The 20250-nt window shown below is 41.6% G+C and overlaps 1 protein-coding gene across 1 annotated transcript in view; it reads left to right on the top strand.

Moving 5' to 3' along the window:
- Positions 1-20250, top strand: part of NUGGC (nuclear GTPase, germinal center associated) — an 81603-nt gene that overhangs the window by 58058 nt on the left and 3295 nt on the right. Inside the window, exons 13-17 of the mRNA XM_007938773.2 lie at positions 9480-9637; positions 12693-12831; positions 13812-13920; positions 14524-14660; positions 16842-16932. Coding sequence (XP_007936964.2) covers positions 9480-9637; positions 12693-12831; positions 13812-13920; positions 14524-14660; positions 16842-16932 — 634 coding nt within the window. The remainder of the gene's footprint in view (positions 1-9479; positions 9638-12692; positions 12832-13811; positions 13921-14523; positions 14661-16841; positions 16933-20250) is intronic.

Genomic DNA, 20250 nt, shown 5'->3' on the forward strand with positions numbered 1-20250 from the left:
GGGGTCCAAGATTATCTTCTGTGTCTGTGTTAATTGGTTTCCCTTTTCTTTGTTGAAGAGGGTCTGTGCAATCCTTCTGCCTAGTCCGCCATCTTGCCCCCGGCTCCGGAAATCTACTTCTGTAGTGATACCGCTTTAGAAACCCAAGGAAGGGTCACTGTGAGTTGGATCTGACTCGACAGCAGTGAGTTTGAGTTTAGAACAATAATAAGGGAATAAGACAATGAGAGCAAGGAGCTAATCTTGTGGAAAAGCAATATATCCAGCATGGAGATTATGTATTTAATTTTTAATCCTGGTAGAACATCTAATAAAATGGTGGAAATGTGGAAATAAAGCCCTAGAAAGAGGTGGGGCTGGAGTCTAGATTTGGTAGTCACCTGCATGAAATTGATAGATCTATAGGAGTGAATGATATTGAGAAAGAGTAGAGAGATGGATGTGATATGAAAAAACCTTATAAAAATGCCACATTTTGGGAGGAAAAGAATAAAAAGGAGAAGAGTCAAGGAAGGGGATGGAAAAGGCTTAGTCTAAGACGTAGTGGTGGTGGTGGTTGTTATTGTTAGGTGCCATCGAATCAGTTTCAACTCATAGTGATCCTGTGTACAACAGAATGAAACACTGCCCAGTCCTGCGCCATTCTCACAATCCTTGCTATGACAGAGCCCATTGCTGAAACCATTATGTCAGTACATCTTGAGGGTCTCCATCTTTTCTGTTGACCCTTTACTAAGCATGATATCCTTCTCAAGGGACTGATCTCTCCTAATAACATGACCAAAGTGCATGAGAAAGTCTGGCCATTCTCACTTCTGAGGAGCATTCAGGCTGTTCATTTTTCTGGAAGTCCATGGTATATTCAATATTCTTTGCCAACACCACCATTCAAATGCATCAGTTGTTCTTTGATTTTCCTTATTGATTGTCTAGCTTTCATATGCATATAAAACCACAAAAACCAAACCTACTGCCATTGAGTCAATCCTGACTTATAGTGATCCCACATTGGGTTTCCAAGGTTGTAAATATTTACAGAAGTAGATTGCTTCATCTTTCTCCTGCAGAGCAGCTGGTGTGTTTGAACCACCAACCTTCTGGTTAACAGCCAAATGCCTTACCCACTGTGCCGCCAGAGATCCTTATGCATTTGAAGCAATTGAAAAGAAAGTGGCCTGGGTCAGGTACACCTTTGTCTTCAAAGTGATTTCTTTGCTCTTTAACACTTTAAAGAGGTCCTTTGCAGAAGATTTGCCTAATGCAAAATATTTGATTTCTTGACTGCTGCATCCATGGGCTTTGATTTGTGGATCCAAGTAAAATGAAATTTTTGACTTTAGTCTTCTCTCCATTTATCATTATGTTGCTTATTGGTCCATGTTTTAGTTACCTAGTGCTACTCTAACAGAAAATACTACAAGTAGATGATTTAACAAACAGGAATTTATCCTCTTACAATTTAGGAGGCTAGAAGTCCAAGTTCAAAGTGCCAGTACTAGAAGCTGGATGAAGGCCCCTCACCTTTTGGCTTTGGCTCTGCCTCTTGCTCCTGGCCACTGGAGCTGGAGGCATTCCTTAACTCAGGCAGCTGCTGGCTGCTGAGGCTGACAAACCCAAGATTGACAAGTAAAATGGCACAGTCCCAAGATATCAAGCAACACGGCAGACCACTAGTTCAAGTCCAGAAATAGTCTCGAGATCAGCAGACAACATGGTAGGCCACTGAGATGAAGAGTCAACCAAATGCAGGATCCAGATGTGCTAAAAAGTTCAAGACCTTTATCAAAGTATCTTCTTATATGCTGGAAGCAGGGCACACCCTTAAGGCAGCTACTCAGTTGCTCATAGTAGATTCCACTATAGAGCTGATTATCAGTCTCTTTGTGGGGAATTGCTACATCCAGCTGCCCAGCCACTCAAAATCAGCCCCAACCAAGTTGACACATAACCTTAATTACCACAATCCAGTTGTGAGGACTTTTGTTTTCTTTATGTTGAAGTGTCATCCATGTTGGGGGCTATAGTCTTTGGTCTTCATCAGTAAGTGCTTCAAGTCTACTTCACATCCAGTAAGCAAGGTTGTGTCACCTGCATATCACAGGTTGTTAATGGTTCTTCCTCCAGTACTGATGCTGAGTCTTCTTCATGTAGTCCAGCTTCTCAGATTATTTGCTCAGCACACAGATTGAATAAGTACAGTGAAAAGATACAGCACTGATGCACGCTTTTCCTGATTTTAAACCATGCAGTATCCCCTTGTTTTGTTCGACTGACTGCCTCTTAGTCTATGCACGGTTTCCTCATGAGCACAGTTAAGTGTGTTGGAATTCCCATTCTTCACAATTTTATCCATAATTTGTTATGATACACACAGTCAAATGCATTTGCATTGTCAATAAAACACAGGTAAACATTTATCTGCTATTCTTTTCTTTCAGCCAAAATCTATCTGACATCAGCAGTGATATATACCTTGTTCTCTATCCTTTTCTGAATCAGGGTTGAATTTCTGGCAGTTTCCTGTCCATGAACTGCTGAAGCCATTTTTGAATTATTTTTAGTAAAATATTACTTGCCTGTGAAATTAATGATATTGTTCGATAGTTTCCACATTCTGTTGGATCACTTTTCTTTGAAATGGGCACAAATATGGATGTTTTCCAGGCAGTTGGCCAGGTAGTTGTCTTCCAAATTTCTTGGCATTAACAAGGGAGTGTTTCCGGTGATGCATCATTTGTTAAAACATCTCCCTAGGTATTTCCTCAGTTCCTGGGTTTTGCCTGTTCCTGCAGTGTAGCTTGAACTTCTTCCTTCAGTACCATTGGTTCTTAATCATGTGCTGCCTTCTGAAATAGTTGGACATCGACCAATTTGTTTTGATACAATTACTTTGTGTATTCCTTCCATCTTCTTTTGATTCTTCCTGCATTGTTCAATATTTTGCCCATATTCAGTGTTGCAACTTGAGGCTTGAATTTTTTCTTCAGTTCTTTCAGCTTGAAAAATGTTAAACATGTTCTGTTTTGGTTTCCTAACTCCAGATCTTTGCATATTTCCTCATGATAGCTTACTTTGCCTTCTTTATCCACTTGTTAAATCTTTTGTTCAGATCTTTTATGCTAATATTTCTTCTTTTTACTTTAGCCACTTTCCATTCAAGAGGAAGTTTCAAAGTCTCTTCTGACATCTATTTTTTATTTTCTTTATTCCCTGTCTTTTTAGTGATCTTTTGCTTTCTTCATGTATGATGTTCTTGATGTCATCCCTCAACTCATCTGGTCTTTGGTCACTGGTATTCATTGTATCAAATCTGTTCTTCAGATGGTCCCTAAATTCAGGTGGGAGGTACTCAAAATTGTATTTTGGCTCTTGTGGAGTTGTTTCAGTTTTCTTCTGTTCTACAGTCTGTCCCAGGTCTTGTTCTAACTCATGATATTGTGCTTTTCTGTCATCTCTTTCCACAGATATAATCATTTTGACTCTTGTGCATTCCATCTGGCAAGGTTCATGTATATAATCCTCATTTATTTATGCTGTTGAAAAAGGTGTTCTGGTTACCTAGTGCCACTCTGACAAGAAATGTACCACAAATGGAATGGTCTTAACAAAAAGGAGTTTATTCTTACAATTTGGAGGCTTTAAGTCTAAGTTCAAAGTGTCAGGCTCTAGGGACTAGGTGAAAGCCCCTCAACTTTGGGGTCCAGCTCTGCCTCCCACTCCCGGCCCACTGGAGCTAGAGGCATTTCTTCACTCAGACAGCTCTTGGCTGCTGAGGCTGTGAAGCCCCAAGGTTGACAAGTAAAAAGGCACAGTCCCAATGTTACCAAACCACATGGCAGGCCATTAACTGAAGTCCATTGTTAAGTCCCAAGGTCGGCAGAGCATGGCAGGCTGCTGAACAACGACATGGCTACATGCAGGGTCCAAGCGTGCCATAGGCTAGAGACCAGTCTCAAAACTTCTCCTTATATACAGGAAGCAGATCACATACCCAAAGGCAGCTACTCAGCTGCTCACAGTGGATTCCAGCATGGAGTTCATTACCAGTCTCATCATGGAGAATACTACATCCAGCTGCCCAGCCACTCAACCAGGCCTAGCCAAGTTGATATACAAACATAGCCATCACAAATGGTATTTGCAATGAATAAGTTAGTGGTCTTGCAAAATTTTATCATGTGATCTTTAGCATCACTTCTGTCACTAATGTCATATATTCCAACTACCAATGCTTCTTCCTTTCCAACTTTCGCATTCTGATCACCAGTAATTATCAATGCATCTTGGTTGCATGTTTGGCCAATTTCAGACTTCAGAAGTTGGTAAAAATATTCAATTTCTTCATCTTTTGCACTGGTGGTTGGCCCATAAATTTGAATAATAGTCGTATTAATTGGACTTGCTTATAGGCATGTGGATATTTTCCTATTACTGATAGCATTGTACTTCAGGATGATGAATGTGATGTCATTCCTCTTCAATTTGTCATTCCTGGCATAGTAGACCTTATAGTTGTCTGATTCAGAATGACCAGTACCAATCCATTGTAGCTCGCTAATGCCTGGGATATCAATCTCTGGGTGTTCCATTTCGTTTTTGACGACTTCCATATTTCCTAGATTCATACTTTGTACATTCTGTGTTCCAATTATTAATGAATGTTTGCTTTGTCTCATTTTGAGTCATGCCCCATCAGCAAATGAAGGTCCTGAGAGCTTTACTCCATCCATGTAATTAAGGTTGACTTGAGGAGGCAGCTCTTCCCCGACTGTATTTTGAGTGCCTTCCAACCTGAGTGGCTCATCTTCTGGCATTATATCAGATAATGTTTCACAGCTCTTCATAAAGTTTTCCAGTAATATAACAGTAATATGTTTCACTTCAATTCATAAGATTTTCAGTGGCCAATTTTTCAGAAGTGGATGGCTCCGTCCTTCTTCCAAGACTGTCTTAGTCCAGAAGCTCCACTGAAACCTGTGTGACCCTGCTGGTATTCAAAATACTGGTGGCATAGCCTCCAGCTTCACAGCAAAATGCAAGCCACCACAGTGTAACACAGTATAAGAAGTAGTAGGAAAAGAAAATAGCATAATATCATGAAATCCTAGGGAGGAACATGTGTTAAGAAGGAGGTCATCTGAATGGTTCTACAAGTGTATTTGTATGTTCTGTAAGAATTCCCAGGGGTATAATAGAGCTGACAAAGGACAAGCCTGTAGTCACTTCTTGGGCACAGCCAGATACCTAGAGGGAGAGAGTAGTTGAACTTGTGGGCTCGGGACCATAGTCACAGGGGACATCAAGCTCAATTGGCATAACATAGTACACAAAACATTGTTCCACCTCCTACTTTGGTGAACAGAGACTGGGATCTTAAAATCTTACCAGCAGCCATCTAGATGCAATGATGGGTCTCTCCTCGTCCAGAGCAAAGAAGAATGAAGACAACCAAAGATTAATGGACTTGTCCTAGTGACTGGTACACCATGCGATCCGCAGCCTATACAACTATGAGACCAGAAGAACTAGATGGTGCCCGGCTACCACTATCAAGCACCTGGAGGAGGATCTATGTAGGAGATCCTGGATAGTGAGGGAGAACAATGTGGAACAAAACTCAAAATCATTTGGGAAAAAAAAGGGGGGGGGGGGACCAGGTTTGCTGGTCTGATGGAGCCTGGTGGAACCACTGACACTATGGCCCCTAGCTGTCCTTCAGGTCTAGAATTGAACCCACACCTGTGGCTTCCAGCCAAACAAAAGACAAGCATATGAGTTGAACATTTACCTGAGGTAGATACCCTCCTTGGAGAGAACAATCATGGGAGAATAGAAGGGCTGTGTATGCACAGAGAGAGAGCTCAGGGGGCAGGAGTGCATGGAAGGAAGGATACAGGGAAGAGGTAACTATTGGGAGGAAGTGGTTGAGGAGCTGTTGCATTGAGGTAAATTGTAGTCAATGTCATGAGACAAAGTATATGTGAACTGCCATATGAAAAGTGAATTTGCTCTATAAACTTTCACCCAAATCAAAACTCATCTTTAAGAATAATCTTGGTTAAAAAAAAAAAAAAGAAGGAGGTCATCTGATGCTCTAAGAGGTCAAAGAAAATTTAAATAAGGAAAGGTAATTGGATTTAGCCATTGAAGGTATCCACTGGTGATTGTGATAGCTGCTAAGATAATCTTCAATGACCTTACCTCCTGGAATCCATGTCTGTATGGAGTTTCCTCCATATTGAATCAGGGCTTCCTCTGCAGCCAGTAGAGTGATACAGAAGTGACAGTGTGTGACTTCTGTGGCTAAGTCGTAAAGGACTATTGAGGCTCAAACCTGGGGCCTTTGGTTGATTTGTTGAGGGGAAGTCAGCCTCCATGTGCTCAAGTCAGGCAGTTCTATGAAGAAGCCCACATAGAGAGAAGCTGGCCTCCCACCAGTAATTTCCTGTGGTAGTTCAGTTTGTGTGTCAACTTGGCTGGGCCTGGTTGAGTGGCTGGGCAGCTGGATGTAGTATTCCCCATGATGAGACTGGTAATGAACTCCATGCTGGAATCTACTGTGAGCATCTGAGGAGCTGCCTTAGGGAATGTGGTCTGCTTCCTGTGTATAAGGAGAAGCCTTGGGGAGTGGTCTCTATCTTATGGCACACTTGGAACCTGCAGATAGTCAAGTAGTTGTTCAGCAGCCTGCCATGCTCTGCCAACCTTGGAACTCTTAATGGACTTGAATCAATGGCCTGCCATGTGGTTTGGTAACATTGGGACTGTGCCATTTTATGTCAACCTTGAGCTTGTTAGCCTCAGCAGCCAGTAGCTGCCTGAGTGAAGAGATGCCTCTAGCTTCAGTGGGCCAGGAGCAAGAGGCAGAGCTAAAGCCCAAAAGGTTGAGGGGCTTTCACACAGCCCCTAGAGCCTGGCACTTTGAACTTGGACTTTTAGCCTCCCAAACTGTAAGAGAATAAACTCCCATTTGTTCAGCCATTCCATTTGTGGTGTATTCTTGTCAGAGCAGCACTAGGTAACCAGAACATTCCCCAACTAGCCAGCCATTTAGTGAGCTGACTTGGAAGCAGATTCTCCTGCTCCAGTCAGATGACTATAACCCCAGCTGATACCTGACTGAACTTCAGAAGAAACCCTGAGCCAGAACTAGCCAGCCAAGTCATACCCAAATTCCTGACCCATCAAAACTGAGATATAGTAAACATTTACTGTTGTTTTAAGCCACTGAGTTTGGGGCAATTTGTTTCATAGCAATAGATAACTAAGTGACCCTTTTGTTGTTATTTGCCATTGAGTCCGCCCCGACTCCTAGCGACCCCTCCTTGGGTTTCCGAGGCAGTTATCACTACGGAAGTAGGATTGCCCAACCTTCCTTCCAAGGAGTGGCTAGTGGGTTTGAACCGCCAGCCTCCTGGTTAGCAGTCAAGTGCCTTTAGGCACTATGCTACCAGAGCTCCTAAGTGACCCTGGAGAGAACTATTTCTGACTCTGATAGAAGAACCTAGATCACAAGACGTTAATGAGTGAGTGCTAATGAGAAGGTAAAGGTACTAAGTAGAGACCATTTTTTTGAGATACTTTCTTGTGAAAAGAAGGAACAATATCAGCTATCTTCAGGTCTTCACTAGGACTTGTGCATTAATCATGCCTGCCCTTTCTTTCTCTGTGACTACAAATATGTCAGGATGTTAGCTGTTCCTCTCTTACAACAACTTTCCTATGTCATCAGAAATTTGGGCAAACATTTATATGCTAATATATCATTTCTAAGTGTGGTAGTTAAGGTTGTGTGTCAATTGGGCTGGGCCCTGGTTTTGAATGCTTGGCAGCTGGGTGTAGTTACTCCCCATGAGATGGTAATCACCTCCATGGTGGAGTCTGCTGTGAGCAGATAAGTAGTTGCCTTAGGGTGTGGTCTTCTTTCTGTATATGTGGAAAAGCTTTGAGGAACATCTTTAGCTTTTTGGCACATTTGGATCCTGCGTTTGGCCAAGTCTTCATCTCTAATTCCTGGATTTGAACTAGTGGTCCGCCGTGTTGCTTGCCAATCTTGGGATTGCTCCTGAACTTGAACCAGTGGCCTGTCATGTTGCTTGCATATCTTGGGATTATGCCATTTTACCTGTGGATCTTGGGTTTGTCAGCCTCAGCAGCCAGCAGCTGTGTGAGTCAGAAGACACATCCAGCTTGCTAGACCTGGACCTGTAACAGGAGGCAGAGCTGAAGCTCAAGGTCAAGGGGCCTCCTTCTGGCCCCTAAAACTGGCACTCTGAACTCAGACTTCTAGCCTCCTAAACTGTAAGAAAATAAATTCCTGTTTGTTGAAGCCATCCACTTATAGTATTTCTGTTATAGCAGCACTAGAGAACCAAGACACTGTTGTTGTTATGTGACATTGAGTCGGTCCCGACTCATAGCGACCCCTCCTTGCGTTTCCAAGGCAGTATCACTATGGAAGTAGATTGCCCAACCTTCCTTCGGGGAGTAGCTAGTGGGTTTGAACCACTAGCCTCTGGTTAGCAGTCAAGTGCCTTAGGCACTATACTACCAAGACACTAAGCATAGTAAAATAACCTGTCTAATAATAAGAGAATGGAGCTCTGGTGGGCAGTTCGACTCTGTCATATGGAATTGCTATGAATCAAAATTGACTTGACAGCACCTAACCACCACCACAACAGCATTGTTGTTGTTGTTATGTGCCGTTGAGTTGGACCCGACTCATAGCAACTCTTATTTGGGTTTCCGAGGCAGTATCACTACGGAAGTAGATTGCCCAACCTTCCTTCCAAGGAGTGGCTGGTGGGTTTGAACCTCCAGCCTTCTGGTTAGTAGTCAAGTGCCTTAGGCACTATGCTTCCAGAGCTCCTTAGCAACAGCGTAGCTCTAGCTTTAGAATATCTTTCTTTTTTTTTTTCTGATTTGTGAATTTATTTCCCTTGGAAAAAATCTAACAAAGATATAAAAATCATATAGTATCTCATTACATATTTAACAAAAGTCTTTGAAATTTGAACTACTCTTGGAAAATCTGAGACATACTCATGGTAGAGTCCTGACACATTTTCATTCATTCATTTAATAATTGCTCATTCAACCAAGATTTATTGGCTACTACTTATTGCCATTGACAGATGTTGAGAACATAAAGATGGATGGTCCCTGATCTCAATGGACTGATGGTCTAGTATGATAGTCTGATGAATAAACAGACAAATTCAAAATTGTGTGAGAAAAGTTGTGATAAAAGTAAGCCCAGCACACTTTGAAAGCCCAGGGCATGGGCATGGAGCCAATTTGGAGGACTGACTGCTGTTGTCCTTGTGTAGCTCAATAATATATTTAAAGATCAAATTGTCTCTACCCTTTTCTGTGATTCTTGGTAACAACCTTTGGTCAAAAGCAATATAATTCTGATTCTGTGACATTCTAGTTAATGCCTACTAACTCTACTAATTTATTATTTAATTATCTAGAGGAGTAAAGGAAACCAAGGTTTTCACCAGACTCTGAAAGCTGTTTGCCTAAAAAATGGCATCTTTGCCTCCAGGACTCTTACAAGAATAGATCTGAATGAAGCCATCACTCAGCCTATCTATGACCAGATTGACCCTGTTTTTGGAGGCATTTTTAGGTAAAGGATCTTTCATCTTGCTCCTTCATGAAAAAATATTTGAAGAACATTGGGCCAGAGTCTCATCTTTAAGAATATGTACTTTGGATCTGGAAGTGTAAAAAGTAGCTTACACTGTGAGGAGAAAAGCTTGATCTTTGGCAAAACACAAAAGCCTTCTTGGTTTGGTTTATTTAAAAATTTCCCATGCTGACATAGAGTACAGATTGAGATGTTGCTTTCAAACTAATATTATGCTGCACTTTATTTTTCAAATATCTCATACATGAAGAAAGGGATAAGTTTTCCTATGGATCTGAGCCCAGGACAGGGTATTTTCATTGGAGAGAGTGATGTTAAGCAAACATATGGCCTTCAGAACTTTCCCTCAATGTGAAAGGAAGAGTGGCTCAATGATGACACTGTGCATGTTTCTGACACCCTGAATACTCACAAAGATGGCATGGGGTAGCGATGTCCCTTCTTGGTGCCCCCTCCTCCCCACCTTCCCTGACCTCCAATTTCTTTTTCCATCAACAGAAACAAAATCTCCTAATCCCCAAGTGTAGCAGCAGCCCTTCCGCATTCTCCCTTCTCTTTCACTACTGGCATTTCACATGACTGGCTGCCTACTGGTTTTTTCATCATTCTCCTACTTTTGCTTCTGTCTTACTTACTGCCCTTTTTCTGACTCCCACCTTTATGACAGCTTCTTTAAACACATTTTAGAGATGGTCCTGGATACAACAGAAGAAAAGTGTGGAATGCACTCAAAATAATAAAAAGGACCAATTTTACTGGTCTGATAGAAACTAGTAGAACCCCCAAGACAATGGCCCTTAGACATTCTTCAAACATAGAACTGAATTTACACCTGTGGCTCAACTTTCATTCAAATAATCCAAAACCAAAACCAAACTCACTGCTGTCAGGTCGCTATCCAACTCATAGCAAACCCTCCTTGGGTTTCCAAGGCAGTATCACCTACAGAAGTAGATTGCCCAATCTTCCTTCTGAGCAGTGGCTGGTGGGTTTGAACTGCCAGCCTTCTGGTTAGCAGTCAAATGCCTAAGACACTGCGCGACCAGAGCTCCAATTCAAATAATAGGCCTATAAGGTGAACAGTAACACCTGGGAGGTATGCTCTCCTTAGAACAATCAAACATATGGGTCAATAGGGCAGCATTTGCCCAGGGATGAATCTTAGAAGGCAGGACGGGATAGGAAAGAAGGACAAATGGAAATGGTAAACACAGGGAGGAAGTTGGAAGAATGCTGTTACATTGTGGGGACTGCAATCGGTGTCACAAAACAAAATATATACAAATTGTTGAATGGAATACCAATATGCTCTATAAACTTCCACACAAATCACAATAAAAAGTTATACAAAAATGAACTAAACACATTTTGTATCATGCCATTCCATCTATAGCCAACCTACCCCTGTTTACAATTCTGAAGTATAAATTTCAAATTCCTCGTAACAGCATTTGTTTTGGTTACCTAGTACTGCTCTGACAGGAATATACCACAAATGTGATGGCTTTAACAAACAGGAGTTTATTCTCTTACACTTCAGAGGCTTTAAGTCCAAGTTCAAAGTGCCAGGCTCTAGGAGCTGGGTGATAGCCCCTGAACCTTGGGCTTCAGCTCTGCCACCTTATCTTGGCCCACTGAAGCTAGAGGCTTTTCTTCACTCAGACAGCTGCTGGCTGCTGAGGCTGACAAGCTTAAGGTTGACAAGTAAAAAGGCACAGTCTTGATATTACCAAACCACACACAGGCCATTAATTTAAGGCCACTGAAAGTCCCAAGGTTGGCAGAGCATGGTAGGCTGCTGAACGATGACATGGCTACATGCAGGGTTCAAGCATGCCATAAACTAGAGACCATTCCCCAAGCCTTCTCCTTATATACAGGAAGCAGACCACATTACCTAAGGCAGCTACTCAGTAGATTCCACCATGGAGTTGATTACCAGTCTCATCATGGGGAATATTGTATCCAGCTGCCCAGCTACTCAACCAGGCCCAGCCAAGCTGACACACAAATTTAGCCACCATAACATTCAAGACATTCCACCTGCTTCTAGCCTGCCTTTTCCAATATCTCCCTATACTATGGCTCAGTATAAGCCCACTGCTTTAGCAAGGCTGATGTGTAGGCAAGAGTAGCTGTGACGTACTAGGCACTATAATGGACACTTTACATGCATTATTTTATCTAATCCTCCCAATAATCCTATGCAGTGGCTCCTGGTTTATTTGTTTGTTTACATATTAAAACACTGAGATTGAGAGGAATTACACAATTTCTCTGTTCTCACCTAGTTTATAGGTAGAGAGGTTAGGTTTAAAGCCTGTGGTCTCTCCTCTCCAACTCCTCCTTCTTACTCCTGGAATACTCTGAAACTTCATTCACTATGTTACCTCCATGGAGAATAACACTTCCTTTTCACTTTCCTAAGGAGTTCTGATGGCACAGTGCCTAAAGTATCTGACTGCTAACCAGAAGGTTGGTGGTTCAAACCCACCAGCCACTGCATGGAAAGAAGATGAGGCAATCTACTTCATAAAGATTTATTACTGCCTCAGAAACCCAAAAGGGGGTCACTGTGAGTAAGAATCGACTCGATGGCAGTGAGTTTGGTTTTTCAGTTTGTTTCACTTCCCTAAATCTTACTTTATCTTTTAAAGTGTAGTTCAAGTCCCATCTCTTCAAGTGGAAACAACCTTAACAATGGAAAGTCTAAGAGTTTTGAGGTTAAACAGATCAATGTTTAAAGCCTGGTTCTGTCACATACTAACTCTGTGACCTTGTACACATCTGAAATCTTTTCTGAACCTCAGTTTTCTCATCTGAAAAATGGGATCATCACACTGAGTTCATAGGCTTTTATGTCAGGGGCCTACCACAGTGACAGTGCCTCACATATTATAGCAATTTGATAACTATTAGATCTCTTCCCTTTCTTTTTGCTTAAAAATGGATAAAAGAGTACCAGCTGGTTTTTTGTTTAACGCCACAGTACTCATCGTTATCTCTTAACATTTTTCTTTACTTTCTTCTGTAGGGTTGGAAAGGCCACTGGTTCAGCTCTGATGCCTCACATAGATGCTTTTAAGCACTCTCTGCAGGAGAAAATGACAGAAATTGGGATTAGAAATGGCTGGAAATATGATAGCTGCAAAAAAAGTTTCCTGATTCAGGAGGTATATTCCTTACAAACAGGTAGTAGCTTTCTTCCCAGAAGGATTTTGAATTTTGTTTCTTACTGCTTGTTCCCTGGGAGTGTCCAGGCTCTGGTACTACCTCATAGGAAGAGCTGCCAAATTTGAATAAATGGGACAGAAGAGTGAAACAGGCATAAGATTGCTACAGAGGTAAAGGACACCTATGTAAACCTTATTTCACAGTGAAACAACTGGCAATAAACGCTGAGATTATAAAGTAGACTCAGTTCCCAAGAAACTCTTCAAAGAATCCCTGTTGTTGTTGTTATTGAATGCTGTCAAGTTGATTTCAACTCCTCGTGACCCCATGTGACAGAGTAGAGCTGCTTCATAGGGTTTTCTAGGCTGAAATCTTTACAGGAGCAGATCCCAGGTCTTTTCTCCAATAGAGCTCCTGGTGGGTTCGAACAGCCGACCTTTCAGTTAGCAGCCAAGCACTTAAATTTGAAACAGTGTGCAACACTTTCACTGACCTATCTATCATTTTTGCCAGTGCTGTAAAGTATCATCTAAAGTAGTAAAGCTCATGGAAATAAAGTACCACCTTGGCAGGTCACTGTTTAGAGTGCTCACAACACTTGTCTGTGACTTCTTTCTTCTAGGCCCAGCTCCATTCATATAGCACCAGAAGAGAAATAGCTTGTCTCCCAACCCCCAGCAGGACCTGTTTCCAAGATAATCACACTAAAGGCTGCCTTGCACATGCTTAAATTCAACTCAGCAAACATTTATAGAGTTGTCTGTAGGTGCCAGGCACTGTAGGAACTACTTTGAGGTATAAAGATGCTTAAGACAAACTTTTGCCCTATGAGAAGCTTGCAGCCTAGTTGTGGAGACAATGTGTGAGCAACCAACCATAATACAAGACAGGAGGAAATGGTTACTACACACAGGAATGCTTAACCTGCTTCTATTGAAGAAATTGTCACAAGTGGCCTTTTGTTAACATGGGTTCTTAGATAAGCGCCATCCTGGGAGGCCTGGAGGGACACGTCCTCAGAAAGAAGAGAAGGATCTATGAGTCTCTCAGCATCTCTGTTCAGAACGACCTGAAGTCCTGTTACGAAGGTGTGGGCTCACGGGGAAAATATTTCTATTTTCTCTGGGGTCTTTATGTCAAGTCCTTTGGTGTCCTTTTCTGCAGCTTCCCCTCAAAGTATTGTTCTCCTGCATCCTAAGTCTCCCTGCAACCTCTTATTTTACAAATAGAAACCAGATAATTGCAAGGGTGTGGGGACAGATTATTAATGAACAATTTGTATCTGTTGTTTTCTGGTTCTTTCTGTCTCCCCTTACTACCTAGATAACTTGCTCCCCCTCTCCATGCCGCATCTCAGCTAAATAAACTATAAAATCCATTATCCAGTTCTCATACTTTTTTAAGTATTTGCAAACTCACTTCTCAGTTTCTTCTTATTTTCGCAGCCCATCATGGGAAGCAGGGATTTTGTAAGCTTCTGCTTAATTCATTAATTATATTTTCTGAATGATAGTTATTACCAAAATATTAAGAGTGTTATTTTTGCATAATTTTATTATTAAAACTATTTCTACTGCTGTGGAAATGAGTATGGATATGCATATATACATATATATGCTTATTTTTCTTAATGCTAAAGATTTCTAAGGAAATCTTTGCTATAATGTGACTGTGGCTATCATTTTTTCCAGAAGCAGCTCAGATCACTGGCAAAAAAGCCTGTGAGAGAATGAAAGATGTCATCAGAAGAGGAGTGGACCAGCAGGTGGCTGAGGGCATGTTTGAAAGGGCTCAAGAAAGGATGCAGCACCAATTTCAGCAACTGAAGGTATTCTATCTCCAGTCTGAATTCCATTCCTGAGGAGTTTCCTGGGGAGTAGAAGAAGTAGGTCCAGAAAGTGGGAGAAATAGTAGTCATTTGAGCCCCGATAGAGACAGATGACTTCTCCGAAGTGGGCTCCTCAAGTGCCTGTGATGCCAGGAGTGGAGCCCAGCTAGCTTGGCTTGCTTTCTTTATTGTCAGGCTCTCTCCTGAGGTCATGCGTGCAGAAGTGCAGCCCCTCCAGTTCTCACCTATGTCCTTCCACTTTAATAAGTCATAAATATAACCACACAGTAGTATCTAGTACTTACGTACCTGACAGAGTTCTAAGCTCTTTCTGTATATTAACTCATTTAATCCTCCAGCAGCTCTATAAGTGAGGTAGGTGCTATTATTGTTCTCATTTTACAGATAAGAAAACTGAGAAATGGAGAGGTGGATCAACAAGTCACATACCTAGTCACAGGGCTAGGGTTTGGGACTAAGTAACTTGGCTGAAAGGAGTGCTGGTAGTGCAGTGTTTAAGCTTTTGGCTGCTGACTGAAAGGTCAGAGCCATCAGAACCCACCAGCAGCCACTCCCTGCGAGAAAGATGAGAAAGTTGGAAACAACTCAGCAGCAGTGGGTTTGGTTGGTTTTTTTTTTTTTTTTTTTTAACCTGGCTGCAGAGTTTCAGACAACAGCAAAATCTCAAGACTTTTTTTTTTTTTTTTTACATTGGGAGGAATAACTTATATACATAAAATGTCAATAAGCAAATGCCAGTAAACTGCTACAGGTCAGTCAGTTATGGGTACCCAGCATAGATTTAGGTTTGCTGTTTTATATGTGAGAAGACAGTTTCTAACAGTTTCCTCACAGCAAAAGGCTTCTGTCAACTTTACTTGGACCATCCTGCCTCTTAGCTCAGGGTCTCTTGGCTTGCTACCTCTTACCTTAAGTAATATAAACTCATTGTTTTAATATAAAGTCACTGTTAGCTATTCACCTGGCCATGTGAGCCCTTTACCTGACCAAATTCTCCTGCCTCAGCGCAGTCTTAGCTGTCCCTCTCTCCCAACCACCCAAGGAACCTGTTTTGTTGCTATTTCAGTCCAACTGTGTACCAGCTTTCTTCTTGAAACATCTTCCACCTGCCTCTGTCCAATCCTCTTCCCCTCTCTTACCCAGCAAGTTTTAGAAAATACTTGTCTCTACAATACAAAGCATGCACTTTCCCTTGTAGTAGTCTAAAAGGTATATTATTTACCAGTAGCAATTTAGCGTCAGTCATTTGACCTATTGTCACAATCTACAAATGCATGCAGAAAATAGACTGAACTCTAGGGCCAATCCCATTGAAGTATGTAGAAATTGGCCTTCAGGTGCCCAAGAAAACAATTCCATCAAAAAATAATTAATATATTAACTAGATGCAAATGCACCTTAAATCATAAAATGTAGGAAGTTAAAACTGGGTGTCTCCTAATGAATTTCTAGTGCCATTCCCTGATCTCACAGACAAGGAAGCTGAAGCCCAGAGAAGTTACGTTACTAGCTCAAGGCTCACAGCTTGTGCTGAGACTGGAGATTTGGGGTCCTGTTCTGGTGTGTTAAACAAAAAGCAGAAAATTTGATGTCAGAAGATCCAGGTTCAAAACCAAGCTCTGCTAGGCTAGAAGGAGTCCCATGTTTTGGTAAGGGAAGCAAGAGATGTTTAGAAAAGGGAAAGGATTTTAGTTGATAAAAGGACTAAGGTTAGCAAGAAGACCTTGTTCAGGCAGTTGGAAAGAAGAATCAGGTATGTCCAGTATGGGGTATTATGCAAAGCTCAATAAGTATTTATCTACTAAGAGATTCAGAATAGGAGAGTGACTAATTCTTTTCCTGATTTTCTATCTCTGCTGTCGCTGTTCTCTTCCTCATGCCCTAGTGCATCCTCATTAGCTTCTTATTCAGGTGGTTGGCACCATGAGTCTTGATAGGCAGTAAAGGAGATACTAAGGCAGGTCACACTCCACAGAAATGTTTCCTTGATGACTCTTGGGCCATTCAGTATACTCTGAAATGTTTTGCCCTTGGACCTGACTTTGAATTTGGCAACCTCTGCCTGTACCCTCTACTGCCAGAAGTTTGAGTGGGCTGCTTTATACAATTCACTTCTTGGGCTGTGCTGTCCTAACACAATGAATGTTGTTTGTCATCTAGAATGGAATCACGGAGAAGGTGAAAGGCAGTATCTCCACCATGCTGACCCTTGCTTCATCCCAGGGGGTTGGTCTCTATAAGGAGCTTGCAGGTAAATACATTAAACCTTTGCATAATGAGTGATCATGGAGATACACCTAGCTATGATTGCTCCTTACTGAATTAAAAAAAAATTAGGAAGAATTTCCAAGGCAAATAACTGACATGATGATGGGAATTATGACCACACCACCCTGTGCTGAGCACCAGACTGGGGCTTAGCATTGTACTAGGTTCTTTGTATATAGTATCTCAGTGGCTTCTCACAATAACCCTCAGAGGTGGCTGTTGTTGCTGTATTTTGCAGATACAGAAACAGAGGTGCAGATTAAGTTACGTGCCTAAGTTTCATAACTTCTTCTTCTTGTTGTGATACTGAGTCAATTTCAATACATAGAGACCCCATGTGACAAAGTAGAACTTCCCTGTGATGTTTTCTGGGCTGTAATTTTTATGGTAGCAGATCACCACATCTTTCTTCTCCAGAACTATTGAGTGGATTTGAATTGCCAACCTTTTTTTAAAAAAAATTTTATTGTGATTTGGCTGAAAGTTCCATACAGCAGCTTACATACATTTTGTCTCATGATATTGACTGTAATCTCCCACAATGCAACAGCTCCCCTCTTACTTCCTCCCCATAGTTACCTCTTCCCTGTGTCCTTCCCTCCATGCCCTCCTGTTCCTTGAGCTGTCTCCCTGTGCATACATAGTCCTTCTGTTCTTCCATGATTAATCTCTCCCAGAGTGTATCTATCTACCTAATGCAAATGTTCAGCCCATATACCTGTCTTTTGTTTGGCTGGAAGCCACAGGAGTGGGTTCAATTCCAGATCTGAAAGGCAGCTAGAGGCCAGAGTCTCAGGGGTTCCATCAGGTTCTATCAGACCAGTAAACCTGTTCCCTTTTTTTTTTTTTTTTCCCAAATGATTTTGAGTTTTGTTCCACATTGTTCTCCCACTCTGTCCAGGATGTCCTACATAGATAGTGGTAGCCAGGCACCATCTAGTTCTTTTGGTTTCATAGTCATATGGGCTGAGGATCATATGGTATACCAATCCCTTGGACTAATTGTTTCCATGTGTCTTTGGTTTTCTTCATTCTTCTTTGATCTGGATGAGGAGAGACCCATCGTTGCATCTAGATGGCCACTTGCAAGCTTTTAAGATCCCAGTTGCTACTCGCCAGAGTAGGATGTGGAACAATGTTTTTGTGTAGTATGTTATGCCAATTGAGCTTGATGTCCTCTGTGACCATAACAGTGAACTGCCAACCTTTTGATTAGCAGCTGAGTACTTAACTGTTATGCCACCAGAGCTCCTTGGTCTCTTAACAAAAAAGTGGCAAATTCAAATCCATTGTTTTCCCACAACTCTGCCCTGCTATATCCATAAAGTCTTCCCTTTAAGTTGATACTCCCTCATGAAAAGCCTCATTTTTTCTGGCAGTAGTTTCTGGTGGGAAGGTTGCCATTAACCTACCGGGAGCCTGAGAACGCACCACCAGCTGCACAAAGCCAGATGCAAGCAACTACCTCTCTTTCCTGCCATGTACTGGGGCCAAGTGCACTGTCTCTGCTGAGTGGGCCGTTACTCTGGGTTCATCATCTACAGAAATGCAGCCTGGCCAGTTCAGCCAAGGAGACTCTTCTGTCTCAGAGACCTTATTGGTCATTAGACTTGGTGCCAGGACTTGCATGCATTACTGGTGAGAGTATAAAGTGGTATAAAAATCGTTTGGGAAATTTCTAGCAAAATAAACATGTGCATATCACTCAGTCCAGTGATCGTATATCTAAGAATTTATCCTAGAGATTTTCTCATAACATGGGCAGAATGGCATATGTAAATAGTTATTCAGAACATCATTGTTTATAATATTAAAAACTGGAAAAATTCAAATATCTGTCAGTAGAACACTGTTTCAGTTAAATTTGGTAGACCCAAGGTTCCTTCAGGAGCTCTGGTAGCGTAGTGCTTAAGGCACTTGCCTGCTAACCAGAAGGTTGGCAGTTCAAACCCACGAGCCACTCCTTGGAAGGAAAGTTGGGCAATCTACTTTCATAGTGACACTGCCTCGGAAACCCAAGGAGAGGTTGCTATGAGTTAGGTCTGACTCAATGGCACATAACAACAACAACAAGGTTCCTGCATGGCACAAACGATTATACTCTTGGCTGGTAACCAGAAGTTTGGCAGTTTGAATGCATCCAGTGGTGCACTGTGGAAGAAAGTAGGATTGGCAATCTGCTTCTGTAAAGATTACAGCCAAGAACCCTATGGAGCAGTTCTGCTCTGTGATAGGTGAAGTCTCTGCAAAGTCACAAACCAACAACACAACAAATACAAAATTAGCAACAGAGTGGGATTTGCTCATTTAAAAAAAATTAGGTATACCCACTGAAGGAGGATTGTATAACTGTGAAAAAGAATAAAACAGCTTTAAATGGAGTCTCTGGATGGTACAAATAGTTAGAGTGTTTAGTTACTAACCGAAAGGTTAGAGGTTCAAGTCCTCCCAGAGGTGCCTCAGAAGAAACACCTGGAGATCTACTTCTAAAAAATCAGTCATTGAAATCCTTTTGGAGCACGGTTCTACTCTGACACATGGGGATGTCATGACTCAGAATCTACTTGGCACCTGGTTTTATATGTGGCAATCTGAAGCAATCTCTAAAATACATTGTAGAATGAAAAAAAGCACATTGAAAAATATGTGTAGTATGTTGTTATCTATGAGGGAAAAAAGGGAAATATATGATCCAACAGAATGTGGAAATTATCAAAGAATATCATTAATAATCACATGCAAGTAAAAGTTTGCTGAAGATAATTCAAAAATGGTTGCAGCATGTCAGGGTGAAAATAGGGCTGCATACAATATAATAGCCACAGTGGCTTCCACTAAACATCTGTTCTACACTTATCTAGCTCTCTGGAAATCATCATTATACCCAATCTCTGGATGGTGGGGTGGATGTCTATTCTGTTCTTAATAGTCTTAAAGGAAGGAGATAAACACCCCCGTATTACAGTTTATTGGACTCTCTCATCACTTTTTGTCAGGTCTTCAAAGTAGCCTAAGTTTCAAGTAGTGACTGGGATCTTAAAAGCTTGCAAGTGGCTATCTAGATGGAATGATGGGTCTTTCCTTGTCCAGAGCAAAGGAGAATGAAGAAAACAAAAGATGCATGGAAACAATTAGTCCAAGCAACCAGTACACCATGCAATCCTCAGCCCATATGACTATGAGACCAGAAGAACTAGATGGTACCTGGCTACCACTGTCAGCCATTCAGAGGAGGATCTGTGTAGGAGATCTGGATAGAGTGGGAAAACAATGTGAAACAAAACTCAAAATCATTAAAAAA

This window comes from Orycteropus afer, unplaced genomic scaffold (assembly GCF_000298275.1).
Source record: "Orycteropus afer afer isolate SDZICR_OR568_19922 unplaced genomic scaffold, OryAfe1.0 scaffold00053, whole genome shotgun sequence".
NCBI lineage: Eukaryota > Metazoa > Chordata > Mammalia > Tubulidentata > Orycteropodidae > Orycteropus > Orycteropus afer.